Source organism: Cetorhinus maximus, chromosome 17, assembly GCF_964194155.1.
Source record: "Cetorhinus maximus chromosome 17, sCetMax3.hap1.1, whole genome shotgun sequence".
NCBI lineage: Eukaryota > Metazoa > Chordata > Chondrichthyes > Lamniformes > Cetorhinidae > Cetorhinus > Cetorhinus maximus.
In genome coordinates this window covers 32,352,877-32,380,213 of record NC_135895.1, presented here as the reverse complement: position 1 = coordinate 32,380,213, position 27,337 = coordinate 32,352,877, and the positions used below count along the sequence as shown (strand labels likewise).

The 27,337-nt window shown below is 40.3% G+C and overlaps 1 protein-coding gene across 2 annotated transcripts in view; it reads right to left on the bottom strand.

Moving 5' to 3' along the window:
• The window catches only part of LOC144692295 (kinesin-like protein KIF2A), a 93,178-nt gene that overhangs the window by 18,147 nt on the left and 47,694 nt on the right, over nt 1–27,337 (bottom strand). For both annotated transcript variants that reach the window (XM_078560939.1, XM_078560941.1), the window contains exons 5-12: nt 20,639–20,743; nt 19,703–19,800; nt 18,513–18,611; nt 17,033–17,087; nt 7,910–8,072; nt 5,486–5,576; nt 4,790–4,853; nt 838–929 (exon numbers count right to left, since the gene is read on the bottom strand). In XM_078560939.1, the coding sequence (XP_078417065.1) occupies nt 838–929; nt 4,790–4,853; nt 5,486–5,576; nt 7,910–8,072; nt 17,033–17,087; nt 18,513–18,611; nt 19,703–19,800; nt 20,639–20,743 (767 nt within the window). The remainder of the gene's footprint in view (nt 1–837; nt 930–4,789; nt 4,854–5,485; nt 5,577–7,909; nt 8,073–17,032; nt 17,088–18,512; nt 18,612–19,702; nt 19,801–20,638; nt 20,744–27,337) is intronic.

The following is a 27,337-nucleotide window of genomic DNA, read 5'->3' as shown; positions in this document are numbered from 1 at the left end:
ATTTTGTATACTATATACCTTGAACAAGTCTTATAGAGCATCTTCTGGAAATCAATTTACACCACATCTATCAATCGAGTCAGAATTATAAATTTGCCTATAACTAGTATTGGACTAACTATAGCCATTTAATTTATTCTGCTCGGTTCTTGCACAAGTAAATTATATTGGCTACTTTCCAGCTCTCGACACAAACAGAATATCTAAAAAAAAATTGTCATCACAAAGCCTCTGCTGGCTCCTTCGATTTCTTTCAGTTGTCTAGGATGAATGCCATCTGGGTATGGTGACTCATGCTAGAGTTCAGCTAATTCATTCAGAATTCAGCTAATTTATTCTTCCTGCAGCTATGTTTGCTCTACATCTAGTAAACCCACATTCTCACCGTCACCATCATTTAGCTGGATGTCAGGGATAATTGGACTTTGGCAACTAGTATAGGCTGATAAACTAGGGAACATGCACTAGTGGGAAGGTGCAATTACTCCAGGATAAATTTATATAGGCAGTTGCCATTTTACAATTTTTGGTTGACAATTATAAAATGAGAAGTTGACAAAAGAAATCTGTTTTACTGACATGAAGCAGATAGACACAAAAAGGTTCTCTTTTTCAAAAACCTCTGCACTATACCCAACACTTCTCCTTTTCTGCTGAGCAGCCATACCTGCAACTACTTTTAAATTAACGTTGGCCTTTTTCACAGCCTGTTTTTGTTCTTTAACTCGCCTTTCTAACCTCCCCAGTATGCTTTCTATCTATTTATGGTTTTCATGCAGCACGCAGTTCTTATATTTTGTTCATTCAAATGATTTTATTCATGAAGTACAAACCTACCTTCCCACTGTAGATTTCAAAAAAGCTTACGGACACTTTCAGGTTAAGATCCTTGTATCGGGGCTGTTCAAGCAGCAAAAACACATCCTGAGCTGAAGAAAAATAAATGGAAGGCAGAATTTTAATTTGCCAGTTATGCAATAATCATATTTCACGCTAATACAAAAGCAAAATATTGCTGATGCTGGAGAATGAAATGAAAAAAATTCTGGAAATTCTCAGCAGGTCAGACAGCTTTGATGGAGAGGAGCAAAAATTAACATTTTACGTCAATAATCTTCTTTCATTAGAATGGGAATAGTTAGATATGCAACAGGTTTTAAGCATGTACAGATGTGGGAGGGAGGGGCATGGGGAAGAACAAAATGGAAGGTCTGCGATAGGATGGAAAGCTGGAGAGCTTAAATGACAAAGGGAGAATGATGCAGGGCAAAAGAGTATGTAAAGAAGTATTAGGTTCAGAGAATCTATTAAACATAAAACAGGATCATTTAGCAACAGTTGCTGTCCCAAAAAATGGGAGTAACGGCTATGATTTGAAACGGAGTCCAGAAGGGTGTAAAGTGCATAACCGAAAGACAAGGTGTTGGTTCTTGGGCTTGCTTCAAGTTTCATGGAACAGTGTAGGAGGCAAAGACCAGAGAAGTCAGAATGAGAACAGGAAAAGCTGGGAAGTCATGCTGCAGCTGTATAGAACCTTGGTTAGGCCACACTTGGAATATTGCGTGCAATTCTGGTTGCCACAAAGAAGGATATGGAGGCGTTGGAGAGGGTGGAGAGGAGGTCTGTCAGGATGCTGCCTGGTCTGGAGGTTATTAGCTATGAGGAGAGGTTGGAGAAACTCGGATTGTTCTCACTAGAGCGACGGAGATTGAGGGGCGACTTGATAGAAGTTTACAAAATTATGAGTGGCATGGACAGAGTAGATAGTCAGAAGCTTTTTCCCAGGGTGGAAGAGTCAATTACTAGAGGACATAGATTTAAGGTAAGAGGAGAAAACTATAGAGGAGATGTGCGGGGAAAGTTTTTTTACGCAGAGGGTAGTGAGTGTCTAGAATTCGCTGCCAGAGGAGGTGGTGGAAGCAGGTACGATAGTGGTGTTTAAGAGGCAGCTTGACAAATACATGAATAGGATGAGAATAGAAGGATTCGGACCCCGCAAGTGCAAAATGTTTTAGTTGACGGGCAATATGATCGGCGCAGGCTTGGAGGGCCGAAGGGCCTGTTCCTGTGCTGTACTTTTCTTTGTTTCTCTGAGGGACAGAACATTAAAAATGACAGGCGAGCGGAAACTTGGTCATGCTCAAGAACTGAAGCAAGGTGTTTCGCAAAGCAATCACCCATTTTGCATTAGGTCTTCCCACCATAAAGGAGGCTGCATCATGACAGTGAATACAGCACAATTGAAAAACAGTGATTTACTTGTACTTTCACCTGGGAAGACCATTTGGATCTTGGACTATGGGAGGGCAGAAGAAAGAAAGCATTTCTTGCACTTGCATGAGGAAGCCATTGCGATTGAAGAATAGACCAGTGTGTCATGGAGGGAGCAGTCTCTTCAGAATGCTGGAAGGGGAGGGAAGGATATGTCTGACAGTGGCACAAAATGTTCTATTGAATGTGGAGGTTGGTGGGGTGGAAGGTGAGGGCATAGGGAATCTTATTGTGATTCTGGGATGGAAGGAGAACAGAACAGAAGTGCCAGGAAATGAAACTCTCAGTGCAGGGCCCTGTCAACCATGGTGGAGGCGAATGCTCAATTGAGGAAGACCTATCAAAAAAGGTATAAAAGGCAGCATAGTCAGAACATGCAAAGGAGAAAATTGGGAGTGAAATAGTCCTTACAAGAAGCAGGGTGGAACAATGTGCAATCAAGGTAATTTTGAGATATGGCCTATCCTTAAGTGGACAGAAGTCAGGGAAGGAAAGAGTCAATGATGGGTGATGGATGCAAAGATAACAGAAGGATGGAAACTGGAACCAAAATTAAAACTTCCAGTTTTCCAGCAGGAAACAGCACTAACAAAGCCAATGTATTGGACAAAAATTGTACTAGAGGGGACCTGGAACAAAGGATTTTATACATATTCCCAAAAGGACAGGAAAATCCAGGACTCATACGAGTTATTTGTTCATGAAATTGCCCATCCCTAATTGCCCTTGTTCAGAGGGCATTTAAGAGTCAACCACATTGCTGTGGCTCTGTCACATGTAGGCTAGACCAGGTAAGGGCAGCAGATTTTCTTCCCTAAAAGGACATTAGTGAACCAGATGGGTTTTTACGACAATCAAGAATGGTTTCATAGTCATTAGACTTAATTCCAGATTTTTTTTTATTGGGTTCAAATTTCATCATCTGCCTTGGTGGGATTTGAACCTAGAGCATTACCCTGGGTCTCTGGAATACTAGTCCAGTGACAATGCCACTATGCCACTGCCTCCCCATCCCATACTTATATTTGGAGCAAATAAGCGGAGTAAAAGAAGTTGCTAAATGCAAGAACAAGTTTCGAAAGGCAGAGGATATAGATTGGTTGGGATTACATTCAAGGAAAAAGCGGAGGATCCTCAGGTCATTCGAGCAGCATGGAGATATTGTGTTACAAGGATGTGCTTTTTTTTAAATAAAGGATCCAATTTCTGAGTTTTCTTTCTCTGGCTGGATTTAAAAAAAAACTGATATTATTTCAAGAATGCCAGACCACTACAATATACAAGCTTGCATTCCACCAAGTGGGATGAAACAGAACAGACACTCAACCCCCTGGGGTGCTTGTAAGACCTCCATTCTCTTGTTGGCTTTACACGAACCTAAAATTTTGCAAATGTTTTTGAGATGAGACATCAAAATGCAATTACCTGTTCTAAAGAACAATGACTACAGCAGGCATTGACTAGTAGAATTTCTTTAGAATATACAGCCAGCAGGGTACTTTAAGAGACTGTTACCAAGCAGGAGAGATCGGAATGCTGTACTGAAAGCTGTTTGCTCTCTTGAAAGTATTGCGCCTGGATTTGCAAAGTCACCATCCTAAGGGGAGAAATTTGCTGCAAACAGAAATACTTTGGGAATAAAATGTAAAAATCTGCTCCATACAACCACACCCAGGAAGATAACTGAATAGAACAACTATAACATGGAATCACCAAATCGAGACCAGCCAAAGAACAGCTAACTGTATATTCCATTGTTTTATTCTCTTCATGAGTTGTAAAAAAATCTTTAAACTATCCTCTTATTCTGCCATCTGTCCTGTGTGCGTGCGTGTGTGTGCGTGCATGCGTGCGTGCGTGCCTAGGGAATGTGTATGATCTATGAATGGTGGTTGCAATTTACCTAGTTTTTTTACCCCAAATTCAGGGAAGGTGAGTGGGAAAGTGGTGTCTTCATGGTCAGTGGTTGGGTCATGGTTCAGGGAGGTTACATTGGAGGTTGCAACTTTTGCCAAATACCACCATGCTTGTCAGTGGTTTAAAGAAAACGTTAGGGCTGGCGGTGAGAATGGAGTGCTGAAAGTTCAAAAGGGAGGTAGTTTAGAGAGGGAGTGAGCAGAACAGAATGAAAAAAGATAGTGTCATGCCAGCAGATTCCAATGAAAAAAATTGAACGGAAGGCGCCAGCGGGAGGTTTCTGGGTGCAATGAGAATTCTGACAATGGGTCAAGGGACCTTTGTGCAGGGGAAGCCTCCTGGCCAAAGAAGTGGGTGTAGAGAAGAAGAAAGAAAAGAGTTCAGCACTGTGCTGACCTCAAAGTTTATTATATTGGAGATGCAAGGGAGTGAAGCGGAGAACAAATCTTTTGAGGACAGAGTAAAGGCATAGTGAAAGCACAGCAAAAGGACGGATGGACTTAGAGGAGAGTGAACATGAACAAGCATCAAGAGTGCTGGTACCCAAAAGTTGTTGAAGTTTGAAAAAGATATTTCACAGGCATTTATGCCTATTGCTTACTTGCAAAAGCGTAGATTCCTTTTGAACAATCTTGGTTTTTCCCAGAGAAGTTACCACCCATAGTCTGCATTAAAAAGAGAAATGAGCATCAAAAAATATTATGGACTGTCCTCAGCACTGAATATCTGATGCACCAAAGATTATCGTAACAAATAATTGAAAGGTCCTCATGATAGCAGCCATTAATTTACATAAATTTCTACTGCTCAGGATAAATAAATCTTTTTTCCACACTCTCAGAAACAATCCCCAGGCATATTAAGGAAACCAAAGCAAGCTTTTAGATGACAAATTTGCCAGAGATGGACTGATAATGATTGGTTGTGAACAAGTACCAGTAATGGTGATGGAGCAGTTAGGCTTCTAGTAGAAATTTTTCACTAACCGAAGCATCAAAAATACTATATAGAGGCTGTTAAGTGTATCTGCACACATCCTGACACAAAACACGGCCCTGAGATTTTGCTAGGTTATTGCATTAGAGAAGCAGTGGCTTAGATAAATTTGCAAGTATGAACAACTTTAATACCCTCAACCTCTGTTAATTCAGTTACTTATAATTCAGTGAATTTATAGGTTGTTTTAATTAAGCAATTTGAGGATAATTTGTGCATAAATAGCCTCCCATGTTAACAGATGAAGTAAAACAATTGCAAGAGGAATAGATGTTATAATAGATAAAATACAGTAACTTACGTGAGTTTTACCACTTCCAGTCTGTCCATAGGCAAAGCAGGTAGCCATTCCCCTCTCAAAGATGGTCCGTACTAAAGGCTTTGCTGTAAATCTGATAACAGATTAAAATTTTAAAATGTCACAAAACTCTGCAGCATTGCTTTATTAGCACTCACTTTTTCAAACTCAAAGGCTTAGCTACCAAACCAGAACAAAAGGAAGAGATTTGACTGCGGAACTAAATTATTTGGAAATACTATCAGATCATTACATAACTTAATTCTGAAGTACTTCTCCAAGATAAACACGCCACCTTATAGACATTCACAAATTTGAAAATGTTGATAGCAAAATAGGTTGCACCGTCCCAAACTTTACAAATCACATGAACAGACCATTGGGTCCAACTGTCCCAAACTTTACAAATCACATGAACAGACCATTGGGTCCAACTAGTCTATGTCAGCATCTATGCCTCATATGAGCTTTACCCAGTCCTCTTCATTTCACTTTAGCGCACCCACTATTCACCTCAACCGTGCGGTCACATGTACCACATTTTTTTCACTTTGCCCGAATACTTTATTGGATTTATTAGTAATTGGGTTACATTTTTGGATATTCTCACCAGTGGAAGCATCTTTTCCACATCTACCCTATCAGGTTATCTCCCAGTCTTCTCTTTCCTGGAGAAAATCCCAGCATCTTCAGTGTTTTCAGAAAGAGTACAATTTTCTCCAGTCCTTTTCTATCCTTTGAGTACCATGTATAGTTCCAGTTGTCTGATTAGATACAGCTTTAACAACTTCTGATTTTGAATCATCTAGAAATTAACCCTAGTGTTTTGTTTATACTGTTCATGGCTTTGTTAACCTGCGCTGCTACATTTAGTAATTGTGCATCTGTGCCCAAAGATGCCTTTAAGCACTATCCCACTTAGGCTATTTTCTAAGGGTCCTTACTTTTCCTACTAGAATGCACCACCCCAATTTATATCCTGCTGAATTAGTTTCTTGGTATAAATTTCTTTTCTTCTGCAAGTAGTTCATTTTGCCAGCACCCAGTTTATAAAGTACTGCAATTGCTTTCACTCAGGAACATTAGTGTACTGGTTCTTGATTTCCTAGGAGCAAGCCCATTTAATGATGGAATAAAAATAGCATAAAATCTAGGGTGAACACACCCAAGCTAAGTTTGTAAATGGATTCATGCAACAGTAAAATACCAAAAAAATGCATTTGACAAGTTATTCCGACCAAGCAACGGAGGTAACCACCTAAGAAGGGAAGCTTCAACTTTAGATTTATGAAGCAAGTTAAAATGCAGTTTGTGTACTACCCAACTCCAGCCCAAGTTAAAGTGGCACTTTTTAAAAAAAGAGTATGAAATAACTCTGTCTGAAATACATTGTTACTAAAATCCACTTCATGGCTTCTCTACCTGCTCCCAAAAGCCACCTCTGGTGTCCCCCAAGGATCTATTCTTGGCCCTGTTCTGCACACACTGCCTCTCAGTCATACATCCAAACACACTGCTAATTTTCACATGAGCGTTGACTACACCCAGCTCTCTCTCACCACCACCTCCCAAGTTTTGACAAAAACCATTGTATTCAATCACTGCTCCAAACTTCATTCCCCTCCCTGGCAATGGTCTGAAATTAAGCCAGTCTGTTTATAACCTTGGTGTTACATTTGACATAGAGATGAGCTTCCAACCTTGTGTCATCACCAAGACTGCAATCTTTGTATCATCACCCAGCTTTATTCATCTCAGCTCACCTGCTGCTGAAACCCTCAGCCATGTCTTTGTCACCTCTAGACTTGACTATTCCAATGCACTCTTGGCTGGTCCCCCACATTCTACCCTCTGTAAACCTGAGGTTATCCAAAACTCTGCTGCCCATGCCTTAAATTCGCAATAGGTCCTGTATCCCTATCACCTGCGCTTGCTGAACTACACTGAAAACAAGGCGTTGCTTGACTGGGAGTCGAATTCCTCCATCGTCTCACTTCCCCCCATCGTCGTAATTACTTCCATCCCCAAGATATCTGCATTCCTCAAATTCTGGCCTCTTGCGCATTACCAATTTTATTTGCTCCACCATTTGTGGTTGTGCCTTCAGCTGCCTAGGCCCCAAGCTATGGAATGTCCTCCCCACATCCCTTTCCTTTAAGAGGCTTCTTAGAACCTACCTCCTGGAACAAATGTTTGGCCACTTGACCCAATATCTCCATAAGCTGCTCAGTATCATACTTTTTTCCAAAAATACTTCTGTGAAGTGCTATGGGACGTTTCATTATTTTAAAGGTGCTATATAAATACAAGTTGTTGTTGTAGAATAAAATCTAGTAATTGTTACCTCTCCCATGAGAAAGCTTCAAGTGATAGCTAACATTAGTAATATTTAAACACCAATTCCAAAACCAATTTAAATTTGAGTACCTGTATACTTCTTCATTGGTAACAAAATCATCGAAGGCATAGTCAAATCTGAAGGGTTGGTTATCCAGATACTTGGTGAGATCAACCTTCATCTTTGGCTCATGTACCAGAACTACATTTTTGCTGGAAACTGTAATTACATCAATCTCTTTTTTTGCCTTTTCTGTGGGAGCCAAAGTACAGAAATAAGGTAGAACTTTGATAGCTTCATCTTGGAAATCAAATCCAGCTCTATGCCTACTTTTAAGGTTAGCCAATTTAGAATTGCATTAAATAATAGCCTATTAAAATTCTGTAGTATTTAGTAATAGGTCAGGGTCACAGATAAAATTTTACCCCATTTTCTACACAAGTACCTGCTAGGTACTATGCAACAAAGTTTTGAAACTTTCCACCCACACCCCATTAATTTTCTTTTCCTCAACTCTGCAAGATGTCTTGATTAGGTATTTCTATTCAGAAGAAAGGCCTTGTATTCAATGATGACATCTTACCTATGAATGCCAGCAATAAAATAAATTCAATCTAGATTCATCACTTAAAAAGACAACATATGCCAGTTATTTTTATCTCCTTCAATTCAGGTGGAATGACTGATACAATGATATGGCCAATAAATCACTGCAATATGCGACTGGGAAATAATCAGGTGAGTGGACAGTAACATAATTGCATTCTGCACTAATAGATCTGCAATACTCCATTGTATAGAATAATTTAAAACAAATTGCTGCTTTAGCAATTTCAATTAAAGCTCCAGAAACTGAAAATATAATCAAGTTTAGCAGGATTTCAAAAGGAAGGTCATGCTTGACCAATGTTATTGAATTCTTCAAAGGAGTAACAAAGAAGTGGACAAGGGTATTACAATAAATGTAATATAAATGGACTCTGATAAGGTACTGCATAGTAGACTTGTTAGAACAGTAGAATTCCAGGGACAAATAGCAGAATGAATAGTAAACTAGCCGTAAAATTGAAATAAGTGAGTTGGGGTTAAAAGGTGGAACATACAAAATAGTTCCACGGAGATCAGTGCTGGGATCATTTTTGCTCACTAAATGATTTTGACTGAGGTATCAGAGTACATGAAAACTTACATGTGACAGTAAATTGGGGGTATAGTCAATAGAACTCTCAGTCAAATCAGTGCCATCTTACGTACACTTGCTGTGGGCCTTCATGCCATGGCTATCGCAGGGTGGAAGATGGCCAATAGATGCATGCCCAAGGATTTTCAATATGGCGAGGTAGTCAAAGCCAGAAGACCAGTAAGGACACTCAAAGCTCTGCTGCAAAGGATGCTTGCAAGCATGACATGAAGGCCCAAAACAAGGATTTTCACACCTGGGAGACACTAGCTTATGACAGAAGAAAATGGCGACATCACCTGTGGGCTGGAGTGTGCCATGGTCAGGCTACAGTGGCTTGGCAACAGGTGCCAACACTGAAAACAATCCATAAAGATACCAGATAACCACTTCATATGTGACACTTGTGGTAGGACCTGACCCTCATGTATTGGTCTTTTCAATGATCAGCAAAATTGCACCATATTAAGTTATCCCATCCCCAGTGGATTGATTTGCTGCATGCCCACCATCTTGCGTAGATGGAAGATTGCTGGCGACAATAGTCAATAGAGAAAAACTGCAACAAAATACCAGATGACATTAACTAACTTAAAGCGAACAATAAATTAATTTCAAAACAGACAAGTGTGATGTGGTGTGTCTTGACAGGAGGAAAAGACAGGCCACCTATTCCTCAGAAAATAAAGGTCTGTATGGGCAAAAGCACAAAAGGGACCTATGGGTACAGATTCACAGATCATTAACTGTAGCAACGCAGATAAAAATGCAAACAAAGCATGGGTTCATTTCTAGAGTGATTGAACTCAGGAACAGGAGTTATATTAAACTTTATAGAATCTTGATTAGGCTCCACTTTAGAAACAGTTCTGGCTTCTATATTACAAAGAAGGACACTGAAGTACTGAAGGAATTGTAAAAAAATTCACATGAATGAAATCAGAACTGAGGGGGTACAACCATAAGATGGATTAAAATGGCTGAGGGCCCTTTTCTCTAGAAAAGACAAGACTAAGAGGTGAGCTGATACAGGTCTTTAAAATTATGAAGGAGCTTGATAGTAGAAGCAGGGAAGCAATTTCCCAAAAGTAGAGGCCACAAGTACAAGGTAAATGTATAAATCCCATAAGTAATTCAGGAGGAACTTCTTTACTTAGTGTGTTGAGAATGCATGCTGCAATGAATTGAACAATCAGCAAAATGCATTTCAAGGAAAGCTAGGCAAGCACATGAGCGCGAGGCTAGAGAGATGACTGGATATGGGGCAGGTGCAGGAAAGTGGTATTGAGATAGATGATCAGCCATGATCAAACTGTATGGCAGAGCAGGCTCGATGGGCCAAACGGTATACTCCTGTTCTTGTGTTGATAGGGTGAAATTAAATAAGGTGAGCAGAGGCTTGTGTGAAGCATAAGCACTGGCATGGGTCTGTTGAGTCAAGTGGTTCATTTCTATATTGCAAGAGTCTATGCAATTCCAGAAAATTGCAAGAAGCCATACCAAGTTTACATAATACTGCAATATTCACCACATCCAAACATAGGACCTAAAAAGATAAGCCTGCCTGTGTTTGGGTTTTGAAATACAATCATGTACTAAAGGTCCTACCTGACTTGCCAGAGTCACATGACATCGAGTTATAACAACAACATCGTACTAGAAACACTATATTCTGAGCTCACAACATGGTGTCAAAATTGGAGCTGAGATTGAGTTTTGAATAGCTGTATAGAAGTACAGCTACAAAAAGAGGAACACACATATTCAGAGCTGCAAAATAAATAAAGCCACTGAAAAAAAAAAACAAAGGCAGAAGCCTGCAGATGAATCACCGGATGAGTCACAAAATGACTGAAGTTTCCTCTTCAGGTCCTGTCAAAATGAAAGGTGATATGCGGCGCAACTGGCAGTTCTTCCACTTGCAATGGTAAAACTACGAGATTGTAACAGATTTAATTAACAAGCTGGAGCAAATACAAGTGGCAACAATTAACATTGCTGGGGAGGCACTGCTACAAATTATATTCCACCCTAAATCTCTCTAAAGATGAAAAAAAAAACAGACTGCAGAGATTTTGAAAGCCTTGAAGGCATGCTTTGAACCCTAAGTGAACATAACAAATAAACACTGTGTTCAACATTAGAACTCTATTGATGAGTATATGACTGCAGTAATATAGCTCGCAGAATCCTGTGAATTCGGGCAACTTAAAGATGATCTCATTATAGATAAGATTATTTTAGGCTTAAGAGAGCCTGCAGTGAAAGCAAATCTCCTAAGAAAGAAGAAACTGACTCTCAAGAACTCGATCAACATATGCAGAAGCGTCGAGATTGTGAATCATCAGCTAGAGCATATTTATGGTAGAACAGCCCAGGCTTTGTACTATGCTGATAAATATTCCAGGCCAAAAGAGTACAACGAACACGGACAAAAAAAGGGATGCAAATAGTGCAGAGGGCATCACACAAAGGAAAAGAAGGATTGTCCAGCTTGGGGAAAGCAGCAAAAAGCCAAATCATTTTGCACATAAGTGTTTGGCTAGAAAGAAGCAAAACAAGCCTACACAGATGGCTGCTGAAGAGATATCAACCGAAGACGCTGATTAATCACTATACACCATACAACAGGTTGGCTGTCAGGTCAATAGGTGATAGGTGGTTTGTGACTGTTAGAATGATGACTGCAGGAGGAGAGCATCAAGTGAACACGAACTGTCAGATAGACACTGGTGCGTCATGCAACATCATGACCTTCACAGATCTGTGGGAAGTGGCTCAAGATGGTGATTCAAAAATGAAGCTCTCAAATGCAAGGTTGATGGCACAGTAATTATGTCGAGAGGACAAGTAAATCTGAGAGTCCAATGCAATAGCAAGAATGAAGATCTAGAGTCCCAGATCATAAGTGGAATGCAAAAGCCACTTACTTCAGCCAGGTCAAATCTAAAGCTTGGACTGGTAAACCTAAAAGTGCCAAGGGAGATTTACAACGTACCACAGCACACAAAACCATTGACTGTTGAACAGATCCCAGAGGAATACAAAGGTGTGTTTACAGGGTTTGGGTGTCTTCCTGGTGAATATCATCTTGAAGTAGATGAGAGTGTAAGACCAATTCAGCATCTGCCAAAAACAGTTGAGCTGCCCTAAAGTCAAGCCTAAAAAAAAAGATAGAAGAGCTGGAAAAGAAGGGAGTAATCAAGAAAGTGACAACACTTACAGACCGGAATAGCAGCATGGTAGCAGTGTAACAACCTGGAAAGCTGAGAGTATGCTTAGACCCAAAAAGATCTAAATAAAGCGCTGAAGGGATGCCAATCATTGAAGGAATTTTACCACAACTTGCCAAGGCAAAGCTCTTTACTACCCTAGATGCGAAGGATGGTTACTGACAAGTGAAACTGGATGAAAGCCAAGAGCTTTCTAACTCCATTCTGGATGCTGTTCGGGAGATACGGATGGTTGTGCGCGCCGTTTGGCATTTTCACAGCTACAGAAGATCATCAATGCAGAAAGCATAAGATATTCAGGTGATCTTCCTGGAGTTGAAGCCATAGTGAACGATCTGCTAGTCTATAGGTGTGGAAAAAGCCACAGCTGGCCACATCAGAATTTAATATATGACTGCTAGAGAGAGCTGCCAGATGAAACTGAAGCGGAACAAGAAAAAAAATTGCAATTGAAAATGCCTGAAATCAAGTACACAGGTCACATACTGACAGCAAAAGGTCGTCACCCGGATCCAGACAAGGTGAGAGCTGTAGCAGCGATGCAGCAGCCAAGAGACGTGAAAGCAGTGCAATGATTTGTTGGATTCGTGAGTTATTTAGCAAAACCTTTAGCAAATTAGTCATCGGAGTGTGAGCCATTACGCAATCTCATTACCAAGGATGTGCAACTTGGGGCACAGAACAAGCAGCATTCATTAAAATCTATTGAAAAAACTATTGAAGACAATGCCAATGCTGAAGTGCTATGATATCAATGATGAAATCACCATGCAGCGTGATGCCAGAGACAGGATTTGGAGCAACCCTAATACAGCAAGAACAACCAGTCGCATTTGCATCCAGGGTGTTAACACAAACTGAATGACACTACGCTCAGATCAAGAAAGTGCACCTGGCTATTGTCTTTGCTTATGAGTATTTTCATTAATACCTGCTTAGGAGAGACAAAGTAATCGTGGAGTCCGAACACAAGCCACTTCAAAACATCTTTCGCAAATCTCTGTCTGCCCGTCCATAAAGAATGTTACTTTGTTTACAGTGATATCATCTGGATGAGACATACAAGCAAGGGAAACAGGTGTACGTTGCTGACATGCTGTTGAGAGCAGCACTCCTTATTATGAAGAAAGTTGAAGATGCTACAACAGAATGTGAAAACTTCCAGATTCAATGTGGAACAGCAGCTTGACATGCTCTGGAAGTCATCAACCCAGCAGATACATTGAATTTGACAGATAAGCATCTTGCTCAAATCAAGCGAACTACTCAACAGGATACGAACTCTCCAAGAAATAGCGATGAAAGGATGGCCTAAGAGCATCAAGGACACACTTGTGGTCATCACAAAAGCATATTTGGCTAAAGCGAGATGAATTGACAGACCAAGATGGCATCTTATACAAAGGAAAGAGTCATTGGCCCCAAGGAGGTGCACTGAAGAAAATCCATGCAAGCCATCAGGTAATTGAGTAGAGTCTGAGGAAGGCAAGAGAAGCGCTCTACTGGCTAAAACATTAGCAATGAAATCAAGGGCCACATCAGCCAATGCAGTGCTTGTAACACTGTACCAAGCTAAGCAAGCTATAGAGCTACTGATGACACGACATCCCAGATAGAACATGGATGAAACTGGAAGTAGACCTCTTCACTCTAGCAGGAACTGATTATCTTGTCACTGTAGTCTATTATTCTGGCTACTGGGAGTTAGACTAGCTGACTTCAATGACTACCGGTGAAATTGTAGAATGCCTAAAAGTACACTTCAGTCGTTACAGAATTCCAGACAATGTGATGAGTGACAATGGCCCTCAGTTCACAGGTGAATTCATCCACTTCATAAAGGATTGGGAAATTCAACACTATACATCATCTCCATACTATCCCCAGTCTCAAGAATAAATGAGCTTCAACTCAGATTTCACTGAACTTAGACAATGAAGGAAAAAAATGACCAACTTCCTGTAAGACTGTCAGGAAAAGACAAATTTCCCAACAATTTTCCAAGAGGACCATCTACTTTCTGTAAGTTGTGGTAAGAAAGCCACACTTCTCTATGTACGAGGTTGCTCCACTATGGGAAGAACTGCTGAGAATATGGAGACAAGACATCCTCATCTTCTGTAATGAGAGGAATTTCTTGTAGGCAATCAACTCTGGTACAGGATTGCTAGTCAGTAGTCAGATTCTGCAGCTTCAGAACTGCTAAAGATTTTGCTGCAACTCATGTGTTGACCTCCTGCTCTGAAGACAGACGACTTTCAGCTGGGAGTGAAATATGGGTGCCAACTGACTTTCATCCTGGCAAAGGGCAACTCTTGAACAGTGATACTCTATGGACTAACTTGAACTCAGGCAAAGCATTCTCTGTGGAAGACTTTTCATGAACAACAGGGGATAAAATAATAATACACAGGCAGATTAAGTGGAACTGAGATCTGAATGCTGTTCAGCAACTATAAGCACAGCTGATACGTCCAAGGAGACAGAGGTCACAAGATACATCCAACAATGGGAAATATGAATCATTCTCTACGTTCTCTAGGGCCTCAACCTGCAAGAGATCACTCAGTACTGCAAAAAAATTCTTCCTCATTGCTCTCAAGAAGAGCCAATTCAGGTCCAGTAGGTCTTCATGGGGATGGTCACTGTCTGCTGCAGTGCCTTCTGTATCCTCCACCTCTGATCTTACTTCATGAAGAACTGAGAGATTCATAACTTCCTTGTCTGCCCTGGGTCTAGTGGATGGTGTCTTTGTGAAAGAAAGGAACTTACTGCTGAGCAGTTCATAAATTGCTTCAGCTTCTGATGGCTGAAGTTCCATTGGTTCTAAAGAAAAAGCTGTAGACTGTTACATGAAAGACTGAGTCGCCTGAATGGTACAGATCATCTGGGTTTTCCAGGATTCCTATAAATACGTCAACATCACCACTCAACAAGGACGTACATTGATTCTCTCTGATCTTCACAGTCAATGATCTGTCACTCCATGTAGCTAATAGCAGCAACAATCCTGCCTTTGATTGGAAGGTCTATGCCACCCGGACCTTGTAACTGGATGTCTGATGGATAAAGGTCATCCACTGAAGCCAGTCGAGATCCTTTATCAATTTTAAAAAGAAGCAAAGTCTTGAACTTGGACTGCGATTGACCAGTAGTCTGGTCTTTAAGACTACCTACTTCCCCTCAGAATTCTGCAGGGTCATCATTTTCTGGGCTTTCCATTTCTTGGAAGGAATGTGTATCGTAAATATTCACTGGTCTGTGACTTTGACCAAAATGGCTGGATTTGTAGAAACACTTGAAATGTCCCATTTTGCCAAGCTGGAAGCATACCACATCCCTACTGGGCAGTCCTGTTGCCCATGCCAGGTTTATATGACACAAGCACAAGCATCTCAAAAAGTTTACTGGCATGGAGTTTCCCACCCCTCTGGTTTGTTTGGCAGGCTTTCTTTAGGGTGGGGCCGCTGCCCATGGGCCTTCCCAATCTACAGAGTCATGGGAAGCCTCGATGTAGCCACAAACTATAACCTGGTTGTGCGCTCAGAGCTGGGGCTGCTTCGCACACGGGACTGCCTGCTCGTTAAGGGGCTAGCACAATGGATTTAAAAAGTTCTTAAAGGCTTTAATAATGGATTCAAAATCCGCTGTGGACTCCTGCACGCCATGCCTCAAGAGATCATCATCTGCTACTAGACCTACTGTATAAAGAAAAGAACTAATTTGAAGCTTTGGCTATTTTTTGCGAAAAACCTTGACGCTGCTGGGTACCAGAGAAAATGGCTTTTCCATAACTCCCACTGCTGTCCTCTCTGTGGGCCCTCAAGGCAGTCAAGGGCTGACTAGGTCATCATTACCTCTCTCCAGTGGGCCTCCCTTCTACTGCTGAAATTTCTTGAGCTGCTTTTTGATACTTTCTTTATTCTGTGGCTCCTTCTATAACACGGGTGTGTCTTTTACATTGATGTCTCCATCACTGCCACCTAGTTTTGGGATTGAGTCCTTATTTCTTGGACTCTAGGCATAGGACTTGGTTCTTAGATAGGTTGTAGACATACTCGATCTGCTTAATGCTTCTTTATTAGTCCTATTTCTAAACAGGTTAGAGCAGGCATGTAGCTCTTAGGCATGATCCCAACCTCTCGTTTGAAAGTCTAACACGACAAGTGCAGTGGCACATCATCATCTACGTCATATTTTAGAACATCCCATATGTTAAGGGGAGATTCGACAGGTGGTTTTGAAAATCATGAGGGATTTGAACAGAGTAGATAAGGATAAACCGTACCCATAGAATCGAAAGGATCAAAGACCAGAGAACACCAATTTAAGGCAATTGGCAAAAAAAACAAAGGCAGCAGCAGGAAAAACTTTTTATGCAAAGTGGTTAGGATCTGGAATGCACTGCCTGAGCGTGGTAGAGGCAGATTCAATGAAAGCTTTCAAAAGAGAATTGGATAACTGAGAAAAAAATTGCAGGGCTTTAGAGAAAAGTCAGGAGAGTGGGACTGGGTGAGTTGCTTTTACAGAGAGTGTTGACATGTACACAACAGGCTCAAGGGCTTCCTTCTGAGTTGTGTCTGTTCTATGATTCTATACTACAGTTTCAGTTTCTGCCTTTTACTATTAAATTGCCAAAAGAGCCCCATAGGCTAAAAACTGATTTTAATTCCATTCATCCTCTGCACTAAGAATTGACCATACATTTTGAGCACTTCGAACCCCCACAGATATAGCAGTGCTGCAAAAGGTGCAAGAAAAATTCTACAATGCAGCAGTTATAATGTCTGATAACACACCTTTTTTGCTGAGAGGTCGTTTTCGGACACAGACACATATTTTGTGCAACTCAACCTGAAAGAGTTAAAAAGGTTAATTTAGTGCCAAAACCGCTCCATTGTTAAGCTAGTATGACAAAATCTTGATTGTTTTAATGTTATTCCCATTACTTATTCTGATTACAATTAAATGGAGCCAATATGAAACCAAGTATAATGAAGCAGTGAAGCTGTCTACACCACATATTGTACCCACTTTGAAGTGCAGTTACTCTAGAAAGGTCATCTTCTTCCAATACTTTAAAATCAGCTTGAAACTGGCACCATGTAATTACCAGAAAGTTCTAAGTAATTAACAAGACAGCTCAAGAGCACCACCAAATTTTAGTCCTTTCCCAGAAAGAGAATCCCCTGGGTTTTGCCTGCATCACCTCTATACACAAGATTAAAAAATTAGTGCAGGACTTTACCTTCAAGAAATGAACTACTTTTTTGTTTTTAAAACCAAACTGAACCTGATCAAGATGCACTTAAAATTTACTCCATGAACTGCATAATATTATGTCAAATTAGTTCAACAAAACCCAGAGGATAATCAATTCAAAAAGCTAGTTTCAAGGTGCGCAAGCACAGTTTCCCATTCTTACTTATCCACTTTTTCAATTGAATCAACAAGTTTACCTGCAATTTTATAAATAGAAAAGATACAAGAGTCTGCAAAAGGATATAGTTGGGTTAGGTGAGTGGACAAAAATTTGGCAGGTGAAGTATAATGTGGGAAAATGTGAGGCTCTCAGCTTTGGAAGGAAGAATAGAAAAGCAGGTTATTTAAATGAAGAGAGATTGCAGAATGCTGCAGTATAAAGGGACCTGGGTATCCTTGTACATGAAGCACAAAGTTATCACAGGTACAGCAATTAGGAGGGCAAATGAAACTTCGGCCTTTATTATAAGAGGGATGGAGTATAAAAGTAGACCAGTCCTGCTACAACAGTACAGGGCATTGGTAGGCCACACTTGGAGTACTGTGTACAGGCTTGGTTTCCTTACTTAAGGTGGGATATTGCATTGGAAGCAGTTCGAAGAAGGTTCACTAGGTTTTTCCTGGGATGAAGAGGTTATCTTATGAGGAAAGGTTGATGAGGTTGGGCCTATAATCATTGACTTTTAAAAGAATGACGTGTTCTTATTGAAACATACAAAGGGCTTGCAGGGTAGATGCCGAGAGAATGTTTCCTCTCGTGGGGAAATCTAGAACTGGGGGCAGAGTTTAAAGGCGACTTAAGAAGGAAAGAGAAGGAATTTCTTCTGGAGGTCATTAGTCTTTGTAATTCTTTTCCAGAAAGCAGTGGAGGCTGGATCCCCTTTTGAATAGGCGTCACTAATTATAATAATCCTAACTGTTAAAAGTGTACTATATCTGACCATTAGTCCCAGAAGTGGGAGAGCAGCACTTTGTCCCTCCAGAGCACAATTTGAATGATGCAAGATTATTACTCACAGGGTCTGAAGTAGACAGATGTTGATAAGAGTCTAAAGTAGTTCTGAGTTCTGCAATCATCTTCATGAATTCCCAGTTTGGATTACCCGTTTCACATTCCTGCAATAAGTTAAAAACACTGTTCAATCCTATACTTAGCTGCAGCTGCTAAAATGGTTTAATTTATTTGTAACCAAGCCTAGACTGAATGTGCAGTGTGTACCATCTATAAGATGCACTGCAGCAACTCGTCAAGCCTCCTTCAACAGTACCTTCCAAACCCCCACAATCTCTAGTACTTAGAAGGACAAGGGAAGCAGATGCAGGAGAAAAGCATCATCTGCAAGTTCCCATCCAGGCCACACACCATCTTGTCTTGGACATTATTGCTGTTCCTTCACTGTCACTGCATCAAAAACCTAAACTCCCTTCCCAACAGCACTGTGGGTCTACCTACAGCAGATGGACAGCAGCTCATCATCACCTTCTCAAGGTCAATAAATGCTGGCCTTATCAGTGCGCTTACATCCTATGAAATAATAAAAAGGGCACTAACTAAATCAGTGCTAAAACAGAGGTACAGGTTCACAGGAAACTTTCATGATGAACTGAATGGCTTCCAATTTCATTTTGCAGACAATACTGGCCACCTTCAGAACATTACAAACTAGGTTTGTAAACACCATTTCATGCTTCATGTCAGAACCTACCATGGTGCTGTTAAACTCGTCATGTTTGGGGAAATGAGAAAAGGATTGTGACTAAATGGCACTAAACCAAGGAGAATTTCCTGATGCAAGACAGGTGTACCACAAGGTGAATCATGAAAAATTCACTTGCATAAATACTGCATAACGTGTATATTGCTCCGGAAATGGATGAGAGAATACAAAACACACAAAGATCGTAACATCACAGTGCTACACGAAAAGAAAAATGCACTCTCAAACAACAGGAAAACATATGCCCAACATATCAATTTGCTGTTTAAAAAAATCATTTTGCATTTCTGAAATCTAAAAAGAAAACAGGTGCAATGTTGGCTTGATATTCTTCATTTTAAAATTTCAAATGGTGCTCTCCACCTAATAGCGAACATTTGAATTACTAACTGATCTTTTTAACAGAAAAACACCAAATAATACACAGGGTCCACCTAAGATGCAATTTATTATTCCATGTCTGGATTTATTGTATGAATGGGTTCCTACCTGTCCACGCTTTTCCCGTATTTCCTGTAGCTGAGTTCGTCTATCTTCACGCTGCTTTCTCAGCCTTTCAGTTTCTCTTACACAGACAGACTTTCTTCCTGCAACAGAATTCAAAGTCTGTTCACTGCTAGGTGATAGATTACCAGTGACCTTAGCTGCCAGGAATAAATGTTCAGTTGAAATTAGCAACATGCTTTGACCAATACCAATTGTACGCAAATCTCACTACCCCCACCTCCCACAGTACATGTCCAACATCTCTCAATGTATAATGGATACCTAACATTCAAACTGACAATGCATCTGGCTGTGGAAGTTATCGGTACAATACCCCAACTCCATGCCTCTTGACCTAAAAGCAATTGGTTCCAATAGCCATTCTCTGCTTAACATTTCAATTCATCTAGCTGGGTTTTATTTGTGTTACTGCAATTATTGTAGAAAGCAATGCTGTAGAAATGCCATTATGTTCAAGACCGATGGAACACAGTAGTATCATTGCGAGAGGCAATCCAACCATAGTGCTTCAGAAAAAAAACCTGCAATGAATAACCCACCCCACCTCAGCCATCTTTTGGAACTACTTGACCAGCTTAATATTGTTTTAATGTGGTGATAGTCAATGTTAAATGCCATGATCAAGGCATGTCTACTGTCTATTCCTTTGGCTACAGCATATTCAAGACCCAGGAAAACCACAAAGTTAAGGTATAAAAATGCAGAACTTACTGGGAGAAATAAACATGAATTTTTCAAATGTATAAAATTTATCCAAATGGTCACAATTGAAAAGGCTATAACTATGGCAAGCATTTTCACCTCAGAAAAATTACACATTCTACTCAATATCAAGACAAGCCAACAGAATGAGGACTTGAGAATTACAACAATTCTTAAGTATTAAAAAGAAAATCAGGCATGTGACATGCCCATTACCCGTGGAAATGTTCCTGAAGCTTACAGGTTCTACTTCTGGTCTTGAATTAGGCACAAATTGCATTTCCAGTGTGGCTTGTGTTCTTGAACGAGTCGAGCGTGGTACTTAATAAAGGGAAAGAAAAAAATCAATTTCCATCTTACCATTCCCCTTCTGTAAAACTTTAAATCTTACAAGTCAAATCAAATAACCCAATAACCACTCACATTTAGCCCATGGTGAATAAACAGCATGCAACCCACTAGTGTTTTGATGTGAGGTCAACCTGAATTACTACCAGATTACAGGAGCGTTGACAGTGGAATTCTCTGGCATATGGTGACACTGGCTGCATTTAAAAGATGATTCCAACCATGAATTGTTTTTTTAAAAATACTCATTCCTCAAGAGACATTTGAAAGAGGACTTCAATTTCTTTTGTTGGGTATGCAGAGGATTAAAAGTGATCCAACATGCAACCTCAAACATTTTAACATGGTAGCAATTCTTTATATTGTAACTATGTAGTTTCCAAAGCATATTTGTCAACATCTGCAAGGTAAAGGATAGGTCAGTTTCTTTAGATTCGAGTACCTCTTTCACTTGAAGTTTTGAACCAAATCCCATTTTATTCTCAAACTGCAGAACTGCACCAAAGACAAGTGACTGATTCCCAGCACTTTCTGCCACCCATCAATGCCACTGTAAGCTGGTCATCATTAAGGAGGCCAACTCCTTTGAGTGTTGCTCTTCCACCATCTATTTCACAATTATGGTGAGATTGGTGCCCTGGCATGCCATCCGATCATCTCTAAACAGAAGAGATTTAACCCATATCCAAATATTGTAGTGAAGCAAGCTGTTGATAGAATGAAGTGGGCTAAAATATGTATTTTCTAATGAGGTTTGGAGATCCTGGCACTGCTTTCCCAGTGGGCTGCTACAGTTCTGCCACTTGACAGTTAGCCAAGAGCAGCATTAGTTATAGCTAAAGGGAACCATCAACTCTGAAGATTCTTCCCCTTGGGAAGAAGTGGAAGTAGAGGAGGAAAATGTTACCCTATGAAATAAACATTCAAAGTCTAGGTTCTTAGGAGCTAGTTAGCGCATCACCACACTCCAGACCAATGATAAAATCTATTATCTACCAGACACAACCCACATGTAAATCAATTCAGGCTTTCAAATAAGTTAATGGGGAAAGAAGCTTATTGAGACAACCAGATATACCATATCTGCTCAATCATTGCTCGACTTATGCCAGTCTAATATAGCTTAACATTTCAAAAGCAAACAATACTACAAAAATGCAAGCTACAGTGTTTGAAAGTGTTTATAAGTGACCAAGAGAGAGAGTGTGATCTGGATGCAGAATGAGAAACCAAACACCATTTAGCAAATGACAACACAACAATGTTACCTGGAACGTCATCAGAATCAGAATCAAGTACAGGTTCTAGAATATCAGAGTCAAATAAAAAGGCAAAACAAACTCCATTAGGTGCCATACAACAAAACTTCACTTATCTTCTTCCACTGTCTCAAACCCAGTTTGCCTACAAATAGTTGGATTTCAACGTTTATTTTCATGTGGATGTAGCTTCCTTTAGGAAACCTCCATCGATTGAAGTTGCTTCACATGTACAGTTAAAATAAATTTCAAGGTCTAGTAAAGGTTTGGAGATACTGGCACTGCATCCCCAGTGGGCTTCTACAGTTCTACCTCTTGACAGTTAGCCAAGAGCAGCTAACTGCTCTTGCAAGATGAGTGATCAAGAATTCAGGGTCTGAATCTGAAAAGCAATTGCTGCCATCTTGCAGAAGAACAGAAGGGCAAAACCCCAGCAGTAAACGAAGATTGAGTTAAGAACTGGGACCTTTTGGATTGCATAAATAATGCAAATTTCAAGTTACACACTACCTCAATATGAAACACCATCATTTGAGTTAAAAATCCACAGATTGAAATTTTATTGCCATTGACTAGACAGGGAGAACTTTCCAGAGTTCATATTAATTCCTATAACTTTTGTGCTTGTTACTGGATCTGGTCATTTATGATTTATTGGAAGTCTTTACTACCTGAAAATTTCTTTATGCCATCTTTCTCCTGCTTTTCCTTCCTAAGGTTATGAACTTGTTCCAAGAGCATCAACTCCTTGCAAGGGTATTTCATTCCACTCAGGCATCAGGCACGCCCCATGTATATTGCTAAAGTGGCTATATTTATTTGTGAATCTGGACTTCAATGTCAGCAAGCTATTGATATTCATTACTGGGAAAGAGAAAAGGGCAAACATCATAGTTGAACCTAATCCAATGTCAAACTCTTTACATAATGGAATGGTGGGGCAGGCACATTTTTAAAAACAATTAGAGGGACCTTGGAGTGCATTTCCACAGATCTTTGAAGGTAGCAGGAAAGGTAGATAAGGTGGTCAAGGTCACTTACAGGATACTTTCTCTTTATTGGTCAAGGCATAGAATATAAGAGGGAGGTTATACCAGAGCTGTATAAACTACAGCAAGATTAGTGCATACAGTTCTGGTCATCCCAATATAGGAAGGGTGTGGTCACACTAGAGACCGTACAGAAGAGATTATGAGGATGTTGGCAGGAATGAGAATTTTCACTGAAGAAGGATTGGAAGGATTGGATGGACTGACACGAGGTCTCACATAGTAGACTGGTCAGAAAATTAAAAGCTCAAGGGAAATTGGAAAGTTGGATCAGTTTCCAACATGTCTTCCTATTTTCTCAACCAAGGACTTCTTCCAGCATCATTAACAGAGCCCTCCACCATGTCTGATCTATTTTTGGCACTTCTACTCTCACTCCTCCTCTCCTCCCCCACCGAACCATGATGAGGTTCCCCTTTTCTGCACCTTCCTCAAAACTAGCCTCCACATTCAATGATCATTCTCTGCCATTTCCACCACGCCAGCACGATACAACCAAACACATCATCGCCTGTCCTTCTCTTTCAGAATTCTAAAGGGACTGTGCCATCCACAACACCCTTGTCCACTCCTCAGTTACTCCCAAACATCCCCTCCTCTTTACTATGATACTTTTTCATGCAAGCACAGGAGATGCAACCTCTGCCCTTTTACCTCCTCATTTCTAACCATCTAAAGCACCAAACACTCTGCCCAAGTGAAACAGCGATTTACCTTTCCTTCTTTCAATTTAGTATATTATATTTGCTACTTACAATACAGATGCCTCCTCTACAGATGGGGAGATCAAACTCAGACTTGGTGGCTGCTTTGCACAACACCACTGTTCCATGATTCTGAACTTGCCGTCACTTGTCATTTCAATTCTCAATCTTGCTCCCACTCTGACCTCGGCCTGCTTCAATGTTTCAATTAAGCTCAGTGCAAAACTCTAGGGACAGCACCTCATCTTCGACTCAGCACTCTAGAGACTTGTGGACTCAACATGGAGTTCAACCATTTTAGATCATAACCCCTGCCTCCGTTTTTATTTTTTTTGCTGGTTTGGTTTTTCTCATGTCTTTCTCTTTATTCTGTCACTTTTCATTCAGATAGTTGATACCCAGCCATTCACATCTCACCTAGATACATCTTTTGTTTCTTTAATTTACCCATTAACACTCCCTTTGGCTTTTGCACCATGAAACCCTTCGTCACTTAATCTCTCCTGTCCTCCATCCAATCACAGACCTTTGTTTTTGTTATTCCAACCCCTCCCACTTGTTCAAAGCCTGTTACATTTCTCCTTCCTTTCTTACTTCTGATGAAAGGTCACCGACTGAAACGTTAACTCAGTTTTTCTCCACAGATGCTACCTGACCTGCTGAGTATTTCCAGTGTTGTCAGTTTTACTTTTGGGTAGGATGGCATTGTTTTCTTTGAAATACAGGAGACTGAAGAGAGAATTAATTGAGGTGTATAAAGTTTGGCAGGGACGTGGACAGTGTGAATAGGATGGGCCTGCTTTCGTTAACAGTGAGATCAATAGCCAGGTGACAGGTTTAAAAGGAACTGGCAGCAGTCGAGACATTTTTTCAACGAAGGGAGTAGTGGGGATCTAGAACTCACTGCCTGAAAGAGCGAAAGTGAAAGACAATAAACCTCATGACATCCAGACATACTTGGATATGCATAAGTGTTGTAACCTACAATTGGCAATGGTACAAGAGCTGACACGATGGACCAAATGCCTTTCTTCTGTGTCATGAATTTTTTATGTTTCTATGGTAAAAATTTGAGCAAGGAATAGGAGTAGGCCATTCAGCCCCTTGAGCCTGCTCCGCCATTTAATAACCTGATCACCTGATAGCAATCTCTAATCTGCATCCCGCCTACCCCAATAACATATCACCCCCTTACCAAGAATCTATCCACTTTTGCCTTAAAAATATTCAAAGGCTCTGCTTCCATCACCTTTTCGGGAAGAGAATTCCAAAGACTCACGACCCTCAGAAAAAAATTTGCCTCATCTTCGTTTTAAATGCGCGGGGCCTTATTTTTAAACAGTAACTCCCTAGTTCTAGATTCTCCCACAAAAGGGAACATCTGCTCCACATCCACCCTGTCAAGACCCTCTGGAATCTTATGTTTCAATCAAGCTGCCTCTTACTCTAAATTCCAGCAGGTACAAGCCTAGCCTGTCCAACCTTCCCTCATAAGACAACCCACCCATTCTATTAGTCTGGTAAACCTTCTCTGAACTGCTTCCAATGCATTTACATCCTTCCTTAAATAAGGTGACCAATACTGGACACAATATTCCAGATGTGGTCTCACTAGTGCTCTGTATAACTGAAGCATAATCTGCCTACTTTTGTATTTAATTTCCCTCGCAATAAACAATAACATTCTATTAGCTTTCCTAATTACTCGCTGTACCTGCACACTATTCTTTTGCGATTCATGCACTAAGACACCCAAATCCCTCTGCATCTCAGAGCTCTGCAATCTCTCACCATGTAGATAATATGCTTCTCCTTTATTCTTTGTACCAAAGGGACAATTTCACATTTTCCCACATTATACTCCAATTTCCAGATCTTTGCCCTCTCACTTAACCCATCTATATCTTTTTGTAGTTTCATGTCTTCACAACCTACTTTCCTACCTATCTTTGTGTCATCAGCAAATTTGGCAACCATTCCATCCATCCCTTCACCCAAGTCATTTATATAAATTGTAAATACTCATTACATCTTGCCAACCTGAAAAAGATCTATTTATGCCTACTCTGCTTCCTGTCAGCTAGCCAATCTTTTATCCATGCCAATATGTTATCCCCAATACCAGGCGCTTTTATTTTCCGCAATAACTTTTGAGGTGGCACTTTATCAAATGCCTTCTGGAAATCCAAGTACAGAACATCCACCTTTATCCACAGCACGTTACTTTCTCAACTCCAAGAAGTTGCTTAAACATGATTTCCCTTTCACAAAACTATGTTGACTCTGCCTGATTATTTTGAACTTATTCAAGTATCCTGCTATAGCTTCTTTAATAATAGCTAACATTTTCCTGTTGACAGATGTTAAGCTAAATGGCCTGTAGTTTCCTGCTTTCTGTCTCCTTCCCTTTTTGAATAATAGAGTTACATTTGCTATCTTCCAATCTAATGGGACCTTCCTCACATCCAGGGAGTTTCAGAAAATTAAAACCAATGCATCAACCATCTCATTAGCCACTCATTTTAAGACCGCAGGATGAAGTCCATCAGGATCCAGGCACTTATTAGGCAGTAGCTCCAACAATTTACTCAGTACCACTTCTCTGGTGATTGTAACTTTCTGGAGTTCCCTCCCTTCCATTTCCTGATTTATAGCTGCCTTGGTGATGTTATTTGTATCTTCTATAGTGAAGACTGATGCAAAATACCTGTTCAATTCAGCTGCCATTTCCTTGTTTCCCATTATCAATTCTCAAGACTCCCTTTCTATAGGGCCAACATTCACTTTGTTAACTCGTTTATTTTTAAAATATTTAAACTCTTACTTTCTGTTTTTATATTCCTGGCTAGCTTTCTCTCATACTCTAATTTTTCCATCCTTCTTAATCCTTTAGTCATCCTTTACTGTTCCTTATATTCTGTCTAATCTTCTGGCCTTCCATCTATCTTTGCAAAATTTACTTTGAGTTTGATACTATCATTAATCTTTCTGGCCAACCATGGATGGCGTGTTCGTCCCTTGGACTTTTTCTTACTCGTTGGAATGTATCTATGTATACACAGTATCTGTGTATTTTGAAATATCGCCGTAAATGTTTGCCACTGCATCTCTACTGACCTATCCCTTAACCTAATTTGCCAATTTACTTTAACCAACTCCGTTTTCATGCCCTCATAAATACCCTTATTTAAAATTTAAAAACAGTCTTGAACTCACCCCACTCTCCCTCGAACTGAATGCAAAATTCAATCATATTATAGTTGCTGCTATCTAGGGACGTCTTCACTATGAGATCATTAATTAATTCCATCTCATTGCACAATACCAGGTCGATAATAGCTTGTTCTCAGGTTGGCTCCAGAACATGCCATTTTAAGAAACTATCCTAAAAACATTCTATGAATTCATCTAGGCTACCTTTGCCCATTTGACTTTTCCAGTCTGTATGTAAATTAAAATCTATGATTATTGCTATACCTTTCTGACAAGCTCCCATTATTTCTTCCTTTATGCTCCATCCTACCATGTGGTTAGTATTAGGGGGCTTGTACATGG